We start from the raw sequence: 15,892 nt of genomic DNA, 5'->3' as shown, positions 1-15,892 counted from the left end.
AAAGACCATAAAAGTTTTCTTACAATTTTTATTTTTAAAGCACTTTTCTTCCCAATATTGTTTTTATAATGTGAAAAAAAATCGAATTCTAATTATTTTAATGCAAAAAATACTAAAAAATGTTCCTGCTTTTACATTTAAAAAAATACTGTTTACAGTATTTAATACAATAATGGAAATAAGAATTCAAAATTAGAATATAATTTTTGAAAAACTAAGAAATTTGGGGGAAATGTATGACGGCGTTTTAAGTGCCAAGTTAAAAAACTTTAAAAATCTAAGATTACGAGAATAAAGTTGAAATGTTTCGAGAATAAAGTCTAAATATTTTGAGAAGAATTATTTTATAGTATTTCAACTTTATTCTCGGAATATTACGACTTTAATCTCGTAATCTTAGATTTAAAAAAAAATTTGAACGTGGCACTAAAATGCCGTCGTAGAAATGTGCTTAAATGTAAAAAAAAAAGGCAAAAATTCTAGGTATAAAAAAATAATTTTTTTTGTTTTCTTTGTAGGCGAAATATGACCCGGATGTGTTTTTGTGCTATTGACCCAATCACACAATATCCACTATTAATTTGTTTGTTTTTGATGACATTTTAACAGTTACACTGTTGCAGAGGATTGTGCTATAGCTGTTCTCCATTCCTTGAATAGCAACACAAAATTTGGCATTATATTTTCGTAATACGTCTGTGATCTGACATTTATAATTCCTCACATGTGAGTTCAGTTCAGTGTAAAATGCAGCTCATGCTGGGTGTGCTTTTGGAGCATTTTTAGGAGAGTACATGATGGTAGTGTAGCTCACAGCATAACGTGTTCCACATATCCCATCTCTCTTGGCGCTGCAGACGGGCCTGGGAGTGCTGCCTTGTTATGCTGATTCTTCATTACCGATGGTTCTGTGGGTGGACTTCAAGCCCCTCATTTCCCAGGGTGCTTTGGCAGTAGAGTCGACCGTGCTATGATTTCAGCTCCGTTGGCCGGCTTCATTCACTGAGCATAGAGACAAACGATGCTGGAAATAAGCCCGTTCTGTCTGGCTGTCCCTCGATGTAGCCGTGCTGAAAGGGAAACATTACTGACTCTGGTTAAAGTCATCAAAAGGTAGCTGAAGAATGAATTAAGAATCTGCAGGATATTAGACAAGCCCACTGGAGACGTATGGGTGGCTTTCTGACTCAGATATGGAAGCAGAACAGAATAAAACATGGACACTGAGAGCTTTGCTCTGATCGGTTCCATCTGCTCCCATGGGATCGTAGGATTCATCTGCACACACGGCATGAGTCTGTCAAAGGTCTTCAGAACCATCTCTAACCGTAACAAAGAATTTGAGTCATTTATGCCAACGGAAAGCCAAAATCATTGGAAATGTTTTTTTTTTTGTGTTAAATAAACAATTTACAATATTTGGTGGCATGTCAAACAAGGAAGGACAAGAAAATAAAAATATTTATACCATGGATCCCCTTAGGATTTCCCTTTTTTAATAATGGTTTTGAATTTTAGAGTAAAAAATAGTAAAGTGGGGATATTTAGAGTGAATTTTAAAACCCCCGTTTAAACAAAAACTTAAAACATAGATCAGTGTTGTCACTGCGAACCAAAACATAAAACTTTTATATTTTTTCAATAATTGAAATAAAGCTTATAAAATTCAAATATAAAATAAAACTGAAATAAAAAAAATTACTAACAATTAAGCTAAAATTAAAATGAAAACTAAAAACAAAATTCTAAATATTAATAGATACTATAGTATTACATAATGCTAAAATAACACTGATTCTTCTGTAGCAATTTGTTAGAAACTTATATTTAAAAAGCACAGAACGGTATTAAAATCTCTAAGGAATGACAATTGTAATTTATGAATGAAACAGTAAAGTTTTGAATAATTATTTTACCAACACAGCTTTTTTTCCCTTCATCCATCAAATACTAATAATATATCAGACATTCTGCATTTACATGGCTCTATGGAATGCTTGAAACTGATTGGTCAATCACATTATTCTGCAAATTTCTTTCATATAATGGCTACTAAACTGTACAATTGACCATCCCCCGGGACATTAATTTACTAGTTGCATGTCTCTTAATTTTGCTTTAAAATTGATCTCAAATGAACTGTTCTTTCATTCTTATACTCACCCACCAATCAGCATCCTCCTCTCCGAGCACCACCAGAACCTCACCCTCACTGAAAGTGAGCTCATCGTGATGATCCGCCACACAGTCATACATGGCTTTAACACGCTTCAGCTTTGACTTCATCTGAACACAAAAACAAAATCAAGAAGTTGCAAAAACTGTATCATGTGGCTTCTAAGTAATAAAGATTTTTGAATAATGTGTTATGGGAAACCACAAGCATGAGGAACATGTCAAGGAACGCCTGCATCACTCGATGTCTTTCCAACAGCCAAAGACAAACTAAATAACATTCCTCCAGCTCAGACCAGCATTAATTCCCATGTGGACACAGTCTGGTTTAAGCTGGTTTGGTGCTGGTAAATTGATTGATGTAAAACAGCTGGGAAAGGTGAAGTTAGAAGCAAAACACACAATGAATGTGGATTATGTGACACAAAAGACAAATAAAACAATGTAACACGGTGAGCATATGTGAGACTATGACAAAAACATAAAAATAACATAGTAACCCAAATTAAATAATTAACTGTAAATTAGTTTTTTTTACTCTTAAGGTTCTTGTTGTCTTCTAAGAAACCCACCCCCCAAGTGAAGTATATTTAGATTTTCCTTAAGAAGAAACATTGAGACCATTAAAACTCCTGAGCTATGAAAGAACAATGTGTGAGCAATATGATATTAATCTCTCTAGTTCATGCATTTCTCATGGTTTCCGTTCTCACTAGAATTTTTCTGGGCAGTGGGTGAGGAGCAGTTTGGCAGGAGGAAGAGGAGCTGCCGTTAGTCTCCAGGCTGAAGGAGCGCGGGGAGGTGGGGGACAGGGCCGGGGCCGGGGCTGGGGCCGGGGCTGCGGCATGCCGCCCGCCGCTGCTGATGGGCTGTGGGGTTTGGTACAGCAAGTGAGACGAGCTGCTCTCCCCATCTGCTCGAAAGCCTGCTGAGAGAGATTACAGCCACAACACATCGTAACAAAAGCCATGAGCTGTGATAAGCAAAACAACTTAACTGGAAACAATATAGTGGAAAGATGACTAGACACTTAAAGAATTACCTCGTTCTGGTAGCTCAGATAAGGAGTTGAGAGTAGACATGGTGTATTTGGGAGAACCTGAGCTGAAACAGACAGTCTTACAATCAGTATGTGTCAATAAGGACCAATATACAGTATTGCATTGCACTGTATTTTATATAAACAATGCAGTTTACTGTAAAAGTATAATCATGACAGTGTAGCACAGTAATTTCTTTAGTAGATGATTGATGTGTGTGTGTGTGTGCAATATATATATATATATATATATATATATATATATATATATATATATATATATATATATATACACAGTATGATGTATATAATGTGTGTGTGTGTGTGTGTGTGTGTGTGTGTGTGTGTGTGTGTGGATGCTAATGATTTACAAATCTGTCATAAGTTATCTTAAAAAATAGCATATCATGAAATAATCATACAGTTCCTTAGTAAAGGGTTAATAAGTTACTAGTTAATAAATACTCCATGTGTGTCAGAGAAGACATCTGTACACCCTCACCAGTCAGCTCTTACAAAGCAGTACACACTACAAACTATTCAAAACCTGTTGTGTAGATGCATGAATAAATCATTTACAAAGCTTTCTGCATCCCCTAATCTAAAGTGTAAACTACTCATCACTTGTAAATATTTTACTCATCATTTGTAGATCTTTCCCCCCAGTGTGTATACACACACACAACCTATAACCGGCAGGTTTGTAAAACATTTAGTAACTCAACTGATGAGTAGTTTACACTTTAGATTAGGGGATGCAGAAAGAAAAAAAAAATCAATCGGTTCAATCCGGGCAGAATCGATATTTTAAGGTTTCTGTTCTGCGTTCCTCTGATATTATTACTGTTCCGAAACCGGTTCGGGTGGAAGAAATACCGGTTAATAACATTATTATTTGAATAAAATGAATATTATTTGCCTAATAATAATAATAATAATAAAGTATAGCATTTTCTTTACTCAAAAAGAAAAGGAAAAAATAGAGATCTAAGGCTTAGTCACAGTCAGTAGGCTACAGCATCATCATCTCTAGATTTTGGCCAAATGTAAGATACTTAAAAAAAAAAATCTATCAACACTTTAAAGACAAAGTATTTTTAAGATATTTAATTATAAGATTGCGTAAATAAGAGTAAAAAAAAAAAAAAAGTCACGGCTCACGTCGCATTATTAGCCCTATTACTTCCGAAATAATAAAGGCTAAAATGCCTGTAGTCTAAAGCAAAATGTTTAAAAACATTATAAAAACAGTTATTAGTTTAGGCTATAAAAACGTCAATCCAAAAACAAATTAATCTAAGGTGAAGCTGATGCCTACCTCGCTCATTCGGCACAAATCTAAATATTTCCATGTTCCCGACGTATCTGGATGCTAAAATGTTATTTAATATAAAGAATATAGAATAATAGTAAATGTATAATAAGTAACGCTGTATATGCGTCCGAATGTTGGACTCCAAATTTCATTCTAATAATTATCATGAGGTTAATATAGCAAATGAAAACTGTTCAGCTTCCAGAAAATTTGAGAAGCTCCGCTAGGCTATTTTAGTTCCCCTCACTCCACAACAAATCATTTCAATTATAAGAAGCTATAGCAATATTAACGACAAACTAAAACTAATTAATTTAGGCTAAAATGAAACTGAAACCAGCGGGTCTCTCATTTAACACAAAATCAAAGTTTCCTTATTCACGATGTATTTGAATGACAAATGATTATACAAAATAGCCTAGTGTTTATAGCCTAATGTTTGTAAACATTTTGTCTGCATTATGTCTATTTCTGAATGAAATATTTTTTTTTCTCTAAAAAACGTATAGGCTATACAAGTTCTCTCTCCCTCTTTATCTCTCTCTCTCTCTCTCTCTCTCACTCTCTATATACATAATGCGCGTAGCGTATTTTAACCATGCAGCAAACCTTTTTAAATATTTTGATAATTTACTGAAAATAAATAAATGACTTTTTAAACCGTTTAACTGATTATTAATCGGTCAAAATTAGCTGATTCAGTTTGCTGCATTCATGAGCACTCTGAAACCGGTGACTGTGAATGAATCAGCAGAGCTTGTACGAGCTTTTGTCGTACAAGGGTCGAATGCACATGCACCAAAGCCGAGATAAAAAGGCCATTTTTGCGCTGTGTCATCAGGCCTAATTTCATCTTAATCCGGCCCTGAAGGCGGTGCATTGTCATTAAGACTCTCCTATGATGCTGAGCAGACATTTCACTCGTTGGCTTCAGCATCACATTTAAATGTGCCGGAGTCTACTGGAATTCGTGATTGGTTGACAGCAAATTTCAAATATTAAATGGAACGATAAAATAACGTTATTACCCGGTTATCGGCCATTTCAAATTTTCGATTCTGTTCGGAACTATAACATTTTATTTCGTTTCTGTTTCTGGTTCTGTTCCTGTCAAATTTCGTTTGTTTCCGGTTTTCGTTTTCGTTCCTTGAACCAGTTCGGAGCCCTGCCTTGTATACACCTACAGATCATTTGTAACAGGTAAAAAGATCTACAAATGATGAGTAACACATTTACAAGTGATGAATTGTTTACACTAGATTAGGGGAGGACGAAAGCTTTGTAAATGATTTATTCAAGTGTTTACGCAACAGGTTTTGAATATTTTATAGTGTGTACTGCAATGTTAAGGCTGACTGGTGAGAGTGTAGACAGATGTCTTCTCTGACACACATGGAGTATTTTAACACTGTGCAATCGAGTTGAGGGTAAAACCGGAACACATTATCACTAGATCCCACACACTCCACACAGATCACAAGTCTGTGCTGATGAGAGAAAGGGTTTAACGCAACCCACTGGAATCCCCTGACTGTAAGTCATTTACACATTTATTCACCTGAGAGCAAATAATTTATTATTCTTGAAAAAAAAAAATCAGATTCCAGGCCTTCCCGCTCCTTTAGTTCTCTCCACTTCTGGAAAGCTGCTTCAACATTTACACAGTCCTACCTTTTACCGTAACCCTTCTTTTTAATGTTTTGTTTTTCCAAAATGTTCCCCCCTTTTTTTATTGCATCTCTCACTATCTATAGTCAATCTGTTAATATCGGTCCTGTGTACTCACTGAGCGCTCTTCTCCCTATCATTACTAGACACGCCTCTTACTGCTGATTGGCTGCGAGTGTGTATTGGGACTAGGTTCAACACTGTGGTCAAAAGTGTTTTCCAAAAATCGCTTAGTGCACCTTTAATATATTTGAAAATGTAATTTACTCCTGTCATGGCAAAGCTGCATTTTCAGAACTTTCATGAAATTGCTTAACGAAACATACATCAATTCTATACTGATCATTAACTAATGGTTTAATCATCATTTGGAGTATTTGGACATCTTGAACAATCCAAGATGGCGGCACGGTCAGACTCAGGGGCTACACGGTCCCAAAAACTGTGTTTTTATGTCTGTTAGTCTTGTTTCCTAGTCTTCGAACAGTCTCACCTTATCGCAAAGTCATCAGAAATGTATCTATAATCGGCAGAGCCTTCTGGAAATTGGCAGTGTATACAAACATCAGCTTTCGCCAGTGACTTCTGAGAAGCTACGAGGCCTCTGTCTACTGCTGAAGCTGAACCCCGGGACCTCAGCATACTGACTCTACCCACACAAAACGACGATGCCGGCGGTGTGAGAGGGCACAGAAGTGTGGCAAGTATGGAGGCACACGAACTAGGCTAAAGGCTACACAGCTTGAGACAAGGGATTGTTGGGTGTTTGTTTTCACTGAATCCTGGCTTAACGACAACATCCTGGACTCTGCTGTTCAGATGCATGGGTTAATCTGCTACAGAGTGGACAGAGATACAGCACTGTCTGGTAAGACTTTCGGGGGTGACTTGTATGAGTACATCAACAAAGAGTAATATAACAATGCTGTAGTAGTGACAAAACACTGTTCATCGCTGGTGGAGTTTATGTTTGTAAAGTGTCGACCCTTCTATCTGCCACGGGAGTTCACGGCCATTGATATTGTCGCAGTTTGCATTTCCCCAGCTGCAAACACCAAGGGCGTGCTTCGCGAGCTGTACAGCACCATCAGCGAACAGCAAACAAAGATCCCCTATGGCTTTTTCATTATAGCTAGTGATTTCAACCACAAAAACCTCAACCACACATACTTCAACAACACAAACTTGGACAGTTTTGCCAAAGTTCTACCAAAATGTGAACTTTGTTTACAAAACAGAAAAGAACGCATACAAGGCTGTACCCCCCCCCCCCCCTTTGGGTACTCGGATCACATATCTGTTATGCCAATTCCAGAATGCAGACCACTTCTGAAACTCACAAAACCGGTTAAAAAATATGTTTAAAGAGGCAGCCACCTACGTACAACAACCACACAGAACTGCAGGAGTACACTGGATCTGTGAGTACTCAAAAAGTACATTGATGATGTGACAGTCACCAAGACCATCACTACACGTGCAAACCAGAAGCCGTGGATGACAGCAGAGGGCTTCTAAAGCCCAGAGATGAAGCATTCAGATCAGGAGATAAAGCAGCCCTCAAAACAGCAAGAGCAACAGCTGTCATGTGGCATCAAAAATGCAAAACAGTCAAATGCTCAAAAAAATCAACAATCTGTTCACAGAAAGCAGAGACACACGGAGCCTGTGGCAAGACATTCAGCCCATCTTGACTACAAGCCCCCGCCACAGTCCTGTGATGAACACACATCCCTCCCAGATGCACTCAAGTACTGTCACACTAAAAGCTGCCTGAATAATTGTTGGTTGATTGCAATCCATTACACACCTTTCTATCAAAGTTATCTAACATTATCAAGCTGAATTTGTTCTGTGAGTTCTTGTCATATTTTATTACTATCTTCTAAACTATAGAAAATAAACTGTGATAATGTGAGAAATGTTGAAGGTGTCTGAATACATTTTGGTTTGACTGTATCTATTTTATAAATGAAGTTAACCAGCTAACATTATACATACTCTTCTGGGTTTTGTACCCAATATTTAAAAAATTAGCAAATGCAATAAAAATATCGGTATCAGTACTCGGTATCGGCAAGTACCAAAAATGAAAGTATCGTATTGGGCGAATACTGGAAAGAATAGTATTGTGCTGTACAGTTGACAGATGACCTAGCAGATATCTTCAACACCTCCTCCCCACGCAGTCGTCCCCACATGTCTCAAATCCACAACAATCATACCGGTACCAAAGAAATTACCAGTGTCCTGTCTAAATGACTACCATCCCATAGCACTGACTCCAATCAGCATGATGAAGTGCTTTGAAATGTTGACTCTATGGTGGTAGGTCTCATCAGCAACAGTGATGAAACACATTACAGAGAGGAAGTGGCAATGCTGACTGAATGGCGTGGTACTAACAACCTGTCCCTCAATGTGGGGAAGACAAAGGAGGTTGTGATGGACTTCAGGAGAAACTACGTTGACCACCCCCCACTGATCATCAACAGCTCGACTGTGGATAGAGTCAGCAGCACTAAATTCCTGGGGGTGCACATAAAAGAGGATCTCACCTGGACCAGCAACACAATGTCACTCTCCAAGAAGGCACAACAGCACCTACACTTTCTCCACCGGCTGAGCAGAGCAAGTCCCCCTCCACCCATCCTCACCACATTCTACAGGGGTACCATTGAGAGTGTGCTGACCAGCTGCATCACTGTCTGGTATGAGAACTGTAGTGCAGCAGACCGCAAGGCCCTCCAGTGGACAGTGGACAATGAACACAGCTGCAAAGATCATAGGTGCCCCTCTCCCTTCCATCCTGGACATTTTCCTTACACAATGCTCCAACAAAGCCAACAGTATCATGAAGGACCCCACCCATCCCTCACACAGTCTCTTCTAGCTCCTACCATTAGGAAGACAATACCGGAGCATCAGAGCCTGCTCTGCCAGACTGCTCAACAGCTTTTTCCCCAAGGCTGTGAGAGCCCTGAACTCAAATCATAACACTTTCTTCTGAAACCCCACACAAGGCCACTACCTCCTGAAACATGGACCATCTCACCTCCTCCACCCCCAAACACAATCTGTCAGTAAGTTAGTTTTTGTATAGGTTTATACTGTTTTACTTCATTGTTGTATGTCTGTATTTATGTAGCACCGTGGTCCTGTGAGGCACAACATTTCGTTCCACTGTATGTTCACACATGAAGCGGAATGACAATAATGCTTGACTTGACTTGATCATTTGTTCATAATTAACAAATGTTTATTGAGATGATGGCACAGTTGACATTACAATGATTTATAAGTGATTAATAATATATTAACTGGTAACTTAACTAGTAACTATTAAACATTTACTAAGGATCTGTTTGATTATTTCATGATGCTTTTTTTAAGACAACTTACGACAGATTTGTAAATCGTTCATTAGCATATTACTTAATAATCATTTGTGAATGTAAAGTCATGTTTTGTAAATGATTAGTTAATCATCATCTAATCACTTAAATTATGTATAACTTAATCTATAAAACATAGATACAAATATTAACATATCACTTATTAATCATTTATGAATGCATAATTTTTTGTAAATTATTAGTTCATCATTAACTAATTACTTGTAAATTACTAGTAAATTAACAAAAAAACACATTTTTTAGCATATCACTTTTTAATCACTTATGAATGTTTTGTAAATGATTAGTTTATCATTAACTAATCACTTATAAATGACTTACAGCTGAACATTATAATAAAGTGTTACCCTAAATCATTATATTTGCCTGCTAATGCTTTTATTTTAAAACACTGTGAGATGTCAGCATTTGTGGCTTCAAAAAGCACTTACACACACTTCTGGAAAGGTGAGTCTGGACCACCAAAGCTTCTCTGACCTGCAGGAACTCCATAATCTATACAAGAAAGTTAAACAAAACATATTTATACAGCTTGTAAACATGACAATAAATTATGCATGCAGGGTCTTCACACCTATTGACCAGTGAATGGGAACCATCTGACATACATCATTCCAAGTTTGTCACGTACCTGTTGGTTCCTGCCTTGTAGAGTGGGGGCTGGGGGGCATGTGAGGGTCGGGCTCAGAATAGGTGCGCTTGTGTCGGATGATAAGAGGGGGAGGAGGGGTTCGTTTCTTACTGCTGCTCACTTCATGGGACATCCAGCCATCAGGTGAGCTCATAGGAGGGGGAGGTGGGGGGATGTTTGGAGCTGGAAAGGACACGAGGAGAGTAAACAAGACTGTAGTAGAGAAGAGCAGAGAAAAAAAGAGAAGTTTCCCACCTCTGACTCGAGGTGGCAGTGGTGGTGCGGGTGATGAAGGGGGTGGCGGAGGGGGACTGTCGAGGCTACGTGTCTGAGAGTTGGGATTGGCGTACACCTCTCTCCGGTTTTCTCCCCGGGCCATTGCCAGCCTCCGGCCCACGTTGAACAACCCCCCTCCACTACTTCCTCCTCCACCGTGAGAGGCAGAGCCACTGTGATACAAGCTGAATGGCCGTCCTAAGCGCTCCTTTTTCACTGGGCCCATCTACAAAAATGGACCATCACTGTTACACATTGGACAATGAATTGCATGATACACAAATATGGTGTTTTATGTATTATGCTTTAGCACTTTATGCAAGAATATTCTATTAAGATATGATTGGAGTAGTCTTCTTATGTTGTTACCTTGTCATCTAAGTCATCGTCACTCTCATAAAGGTCATCTTGCCGGAGTCTCCACTCATACTCCACGTGCACGTGCATGTTGAACAGGTTGTTCTGCGATTGGTGGATCTGAACATGACACATCATTACTTTGACATGTGGATCAGTGACTTTTTGACCAATTCCTTTTTACATGCCTTCTGGGTATTTGTATCATTGGATAATATTTTTAAAGATCAGTTTAAAAATAGAGATTGCTAGGATATTTTTCTTTAGTCTGCAGTAACACTGCACAGTAACAAGTTTAAACAATTACTCTTATTACTTTAATCTATGTCTGTAGAACATTTTTTCATTATGTACCCTATACTACTGGGGTCAGAGATTTTTATTCTTTATATGATACCTTGTTATTATTTATACTTTATTTTTATTATTTATGTAATACCTTTATTCAGCAAAGATACATTAAATAAAAAGTGACAGCATAGACATTTAAAATGTAACAGAAGATATCTATTTGAAATAAAAAAAAAATGTTTTACTTTAAATTCTTTAAAGAATCCTGAAGGAAAAACAAGAACAACTTTTTCAGCATTAAAAAATTTATAATGTTTCTTGAGCATTAATTCAGCATATTAGAATGATTTCTGAAAAATCATTTGACAAGACTAGAGTAATGCTGAAAATTCAGCTTTGCCATTCACTGGAATAAATTAAAATATATTAACATAGAAAGCAGTTTTTTTTAACCATAATTATATTTCACAATATTATTGTTTTTTACTGTATTTTTGATCTAATGAATGCAGCCTTGATGAGCGTAAGAGACTTTCAAAAACATTACAAATCTAACACAAGTTATGAATGGTAGTGTATGGTTTAGAAACACATTTTTTCTAGCAATAGTAATTATAGCTATTTATATGATAAAATATATTACACTACATTGTGATTTCCAGGCATGGAAATGTCATGAAACTATTAAAATCACTATACAAATGACTAACATTTATAGAGTAAATATACTCTTTATACTCATGCTATCACGTTGTGAATGAATTTAAAAGAAATCCTTATCTATTTATCAGTGTCTGAAAAGCTATTGAAATGCATTGGCCAAAGTGTGTCGGAACCTCACTTATAGAAAAAGACCATGACCTTGATATAGCACTTTTGAACATTTGGTTCAATAAAAGTGAAATATACAACTCTCACCCACATGAATATCATAGAAATTAAGACTTGTTTTAACAAGTCACTGCTGAAAAGCTCTTTGACTCACCAGCTCCTCACACAGTGTGTGCTTCAGTCTGCGAGCCATGTCCAACCCTGTCTCTCCATTATCATTCTCTATCACAGAACAGCAATAATCATCAGCACAATGACCATCCTGCTCTGTAATCAACTCCTGACGAATGAGCCAACAGAAGAACATAACAAGCTTCCTTCCTTTAACAATGACTAATAAGATGCTGACAAAGCCCTATATAGTATCAGTGTTAAATCTGAAGTGTGTAATTTTTTTATTTTAAAAACTTTACCTATTACAACAGAGACAACTTAAAATTGAAAACTGGACAAGTAAGCAAACACATTATTAAGCATGAAACAAATCAAAGTAAAAAATGTCTTTGTGGTTTGAGGGTCCCACTCACTGATATGAGTGTTGGCCTTGGCTCTGAGCAGAAGTTTAAGGCACTCGGTTTTATTGTGCTGACAGCAATAATGCAAAGCAGTGTTCCCCTTCACAGTTTGAGCATCCAAATTATTACTGAAACAGGAAAGAAGAAGAAAAGGCAGTTGTGATGAAGATAATCCATATGTGAATCTGCTTTGAGGGTTAGTTCACTGGAAACTAGTGAGTAAAACTCAGCCTAATTTTCATTTTTGGGTGAGCTAACCATTTAAAGGAACACTCCACCGTTTTTTGAAATAGGGCTTATTCACATTATTTCCTACATTTAGATAGGTGGGCAAATGCATTTTTGCGTCAGTGCATGCATTGTTTTAGTTTGAATGGGTCGGCGTTAGCTTAGCTTAGCACAATGAATGGAATCCTTTGTTGCCAGCTAGCATGGCCTGAGTAAAAGTGATCAAAAAAATTTAAAAAACCCACCTAATTACTTCTTGTGGCCTGCGTATTCACAACGAGCACAAATAGCGATCCAGATTAACACTAGGCGATTTCCTAGGCAGATATTGACTTGGGACTATATTATGGGGAAGCACAGGCGAAGCACTGCTACGTCGGTGCAGAGATATCACGCAACACATGAAATCCCACGACTTCCGTCAACATACCGGCGTGAATAGTAGCTGCCTGGCTATTTTCCTTACAGTACACGAATGGCGATGAACATGGCTGATTTTGAGAGAGACGAAGAGGGTGACTTCTCAGACAGTCAAGAACCAGAACCATACCTATTTGAACCAGAGTTTACAGAAGACGAGCTGCGTGCTTTGGAAATAGAACGACTGGAGAAGGAGGTTGCGATCGCTCGTGATGAGAGCAAACATGAACTGGTGGTGTGAATGTGGGGGAATATGCCAATCTATGCCGACGGAAATAGAGTGTCTATGCTGTAGAGAGTGGGACATGTTTTTGCCATTGATGACCCGGCTCAACACGTCAGATCAAGATGAGCGTGCCCGAAGTTGTGTCACATCTACAGAGGATTTCACGGCGATGATCCATTCTGCAGTACTCGATTTTTTTTCCGGTGTGACAAAGTGAACTGGAAAAAACGCCCCACCACGAATGGACCAAATGGACAGCTGTCCACAGAGTAAGTGATTATTTTAATCATGACGCATGTATAGATCGACCCATATTATAGCTGTATTCACATAGAGTTGATGTTTTCACAGGCAATATAGGTTATATAGGAAGAGAAATAAAAGACAACTTACATGTGCACTTTGTTCTTCCTGTGTTTTCAAAGTAGTCCTCTGGTGCAAAATGTTCTTCGCAAACACGATACTGCTTTATTTTGTTGAGAGGCGTTGAACTACAGATCTCCAGAGCTGCTAGCCATTTATTTCTCAGTTCCACATTAGGTGGAATTCTGTGAAACATTACATTCGTGTATGTCCTTTGCTTGTTCTCACAACCTTTTGCTATGCAGGTAATAACCATGTTTGCTGTAACTTCTCAAAATAAATCATCCAAAAGCGAAGATACTCGGTGCAGGTCACGCCGGTATGTTCTTCTTCTTCTGTTTTTTTTGACGCGTTGCACGCCGCTATGTTGACGGAATTCGTGGGATTTCATGTGTTGCGTGATATCTCTGCACCGAAGTAGCAGTGCTTCGCCTAAGCAGCAGTGCTTCGCCTGTGCTTCCCCATAATATAGTCCCAAGTCAATATCTGCCTAGGAAATCGCCTAGTGTTAATCTGGATCGCTATTTGTACTCGTTGTGAATACGCAGGCCACAAGAAGTAATTAGGTGGGTTTTTTTTTTTTTTTTTGATCACTTTTACTCAGGCCATGCTAGCTGGCAACAAAGGATTCCATTCATTGTGCTAAGCTAACGCCGACCCATTCAAACTAAAACAATGCATGCACTGACACAAAAATGCATTTGCCCACCTATCTAAATGTAGGAAATAATGTGAATAAGCCCTCTTTCAAAAAACGGTGGAGTGTTCCTTTAAGGCCTCTTCCAGAATAACAATGTCATTTTTTTCTAACTGACCAGTTGTGGAACAAGAAGTCAGCCACATGAAGTGAAGTCCTGTCAGACAATAGGACGGCTAGGTGTAGTGCAGTTTCCCCCTTTTCCTGTCAAAACATAATATGCAATTATATGCAAAAAGGAAATAGTAGGTAATATATTAATGTTCTGTCCTCATGTAAAGGATAGTACCCCATGTCGTTCAAACCCTGTATGACTTTCTTTCTTTTAAGGAACGTAAAGGAAGATATTTTGAAGAATGTTAGTAATTAAAGGGTTTGGGTGGCCATTGACTTCCATTGTATAGATAAAAATAGTCAACGGGAACAGAACTGTTTGGTTACCAACATCATTTATTTATTTATTTATTTATTTAGAGTTCTGCAAAAGAAAGTAAGTAATACAGGTTTGGGACGATATTGGGTAGAGTTCATTTTTAGGTGAACTACTTTTTAAGCAGGAAATTTGTATCTGCTGACCTGTAGGGGACATGGCAGTGGCAGGCTGAAGTCCATTCTCTCAGCGTAAAGCTGTAAGAGGCTGAACACATCCCGACTGTGCACAGCGTCCTGCAGATATTTGCGTTTTGTTTCCGGTGAGCAGCAGCTACGCTGTGCAAACTGCCACTCCATATACTTTGAGAGTATGAAGTCCTTACGTGTGGCCCTGAAAATAACACCAACTATTTTAATACACTGCCTTTTTCGGTTATCAATAATGGCAGAGTTAATTAACAGATGTCAATACCCAAAAATATGTTTTTGTTTTTCGTCCAGTGAAATTGTAAAAATGAAAATCTCTGCCATGTCTGCTAGTGCAATACAAGCCACAGACGGTAAGAGACAACATAACTGAAGCTCTCATTAGTGCAGATCTCCTCTCTTTCCAGGATACCATGTTGGACACATGTGGGTTGAAACACTACAGATACTGCCATTTGGAAAAAAAAATCCAGCCCTGATCTCTGAGACAGACACCAGCAGATAACAGCTGCGAGAGCTCTTAAAGGGGCCACGTTTTAAGAGTACGCCTGAAGTCAACGCAGTTATGTTAATCAAAAATCCAAGGATTCGTGAACAAAAACTACTGTTATGTAGTTTTACGTGACCATTTGCACCCTCTCTCTGATCCTTAAAGCAGCACAGGCTATTTTTGCTGCTGGATCTTCTAGTATTACTAGTATTAACTACTGTTCAAAGGTTTGGAGCCAGTGATATTTTTTTTTTCTTGAAAGAAAGTAATACTTGCATTCCACAAGGATGCATTAATTTGTTTAAAAGTTACAGTACAGACATTTATAATATTGTTACAAAAGATATCTATTTAAAAAAAAATGTTTTTCGGCTT

General features: G+C 37.9%; 1 protein-coding gene across 1 annotated transcript in view; it reads right to left on the bottom strand.

The window, feature by feature from the left end:
* Positions 1 to 409: 409 nt before the first annotated feature.
* Positions 410 to 15,892, bottom strand: part of unm_sa1614 (un-named sa1614) — a 40,339-nt gene continuing 24,856 nt past the window's right edge. Inside the window, exons 17-28 of the mRNA XM_059538417.1 lie at positions 15,025 to 15,211; positions 14,567 to 14,652; positions 12,527 to 12,642; positions 12,154 to 12,221; positions 10,890 to 10,997; positions 10,500 to 10,746; positions 10,245 to 10,427; positions 10,045 to 10,108; positions 3,218 to 3,279; positions 2,889 to 3,103; positions 2,164 to 2,286; positions 410 to 1,070 (exon numbers count right to left, since the gene is read on the bottom strand). Coding sequence (XP_059394400.1) covers positions 996 to 1,070; positions 2,164 to 2,286; positions 2,889 to 3,103; positions 3,218 to 3,279; positions 10,045 to 10,108; positions 10,245 to 10,427; positions 10,500 to 10,746; positions 10,890 to 10,997; positions 12,154 to 12,221; positions 12,527 to 12,642; positions 14,567 to 14,652; positions 15,025 to 15,211 — 1,534 coding nt within the window. The 3' untranslated portion in view covers positions 410 to 995. The remainder of the gene's footprint in view (positions 1,071 to 2,163; positions 2,287 to 2,888; positions 3,104 to 3,217; positions 3,280 to 10,044; positions 10,109 to 10,244; positions 10,428 to 10,499; positions 10,747 to 10,889; positions 10,998 to 12,153; positions 12,222 to 12,526; positions 12,643 to 14,566; positions 14,653 to 15,024; positions 15,212 to 15,892) is intronic.

Source organism: Carassius carassius, chromosome 44 (genome assembly GCF_963082965.1).
Source record: "Carassius carassius chromosome 44, fCarCar2.1, whole genome shotgun sequence".
Lineage (NCBI taxonomy): Eukaryota > Metazoa > Chordata > Actinopteri > Cypriniformes > Cyprinidae > Carassius > Carassius carassius.
The sequence above is the reverse complement of the archived record's forward strand: the minus strand, read 5'-3'. Positions and strand labels throughout refer to the sequence as shown.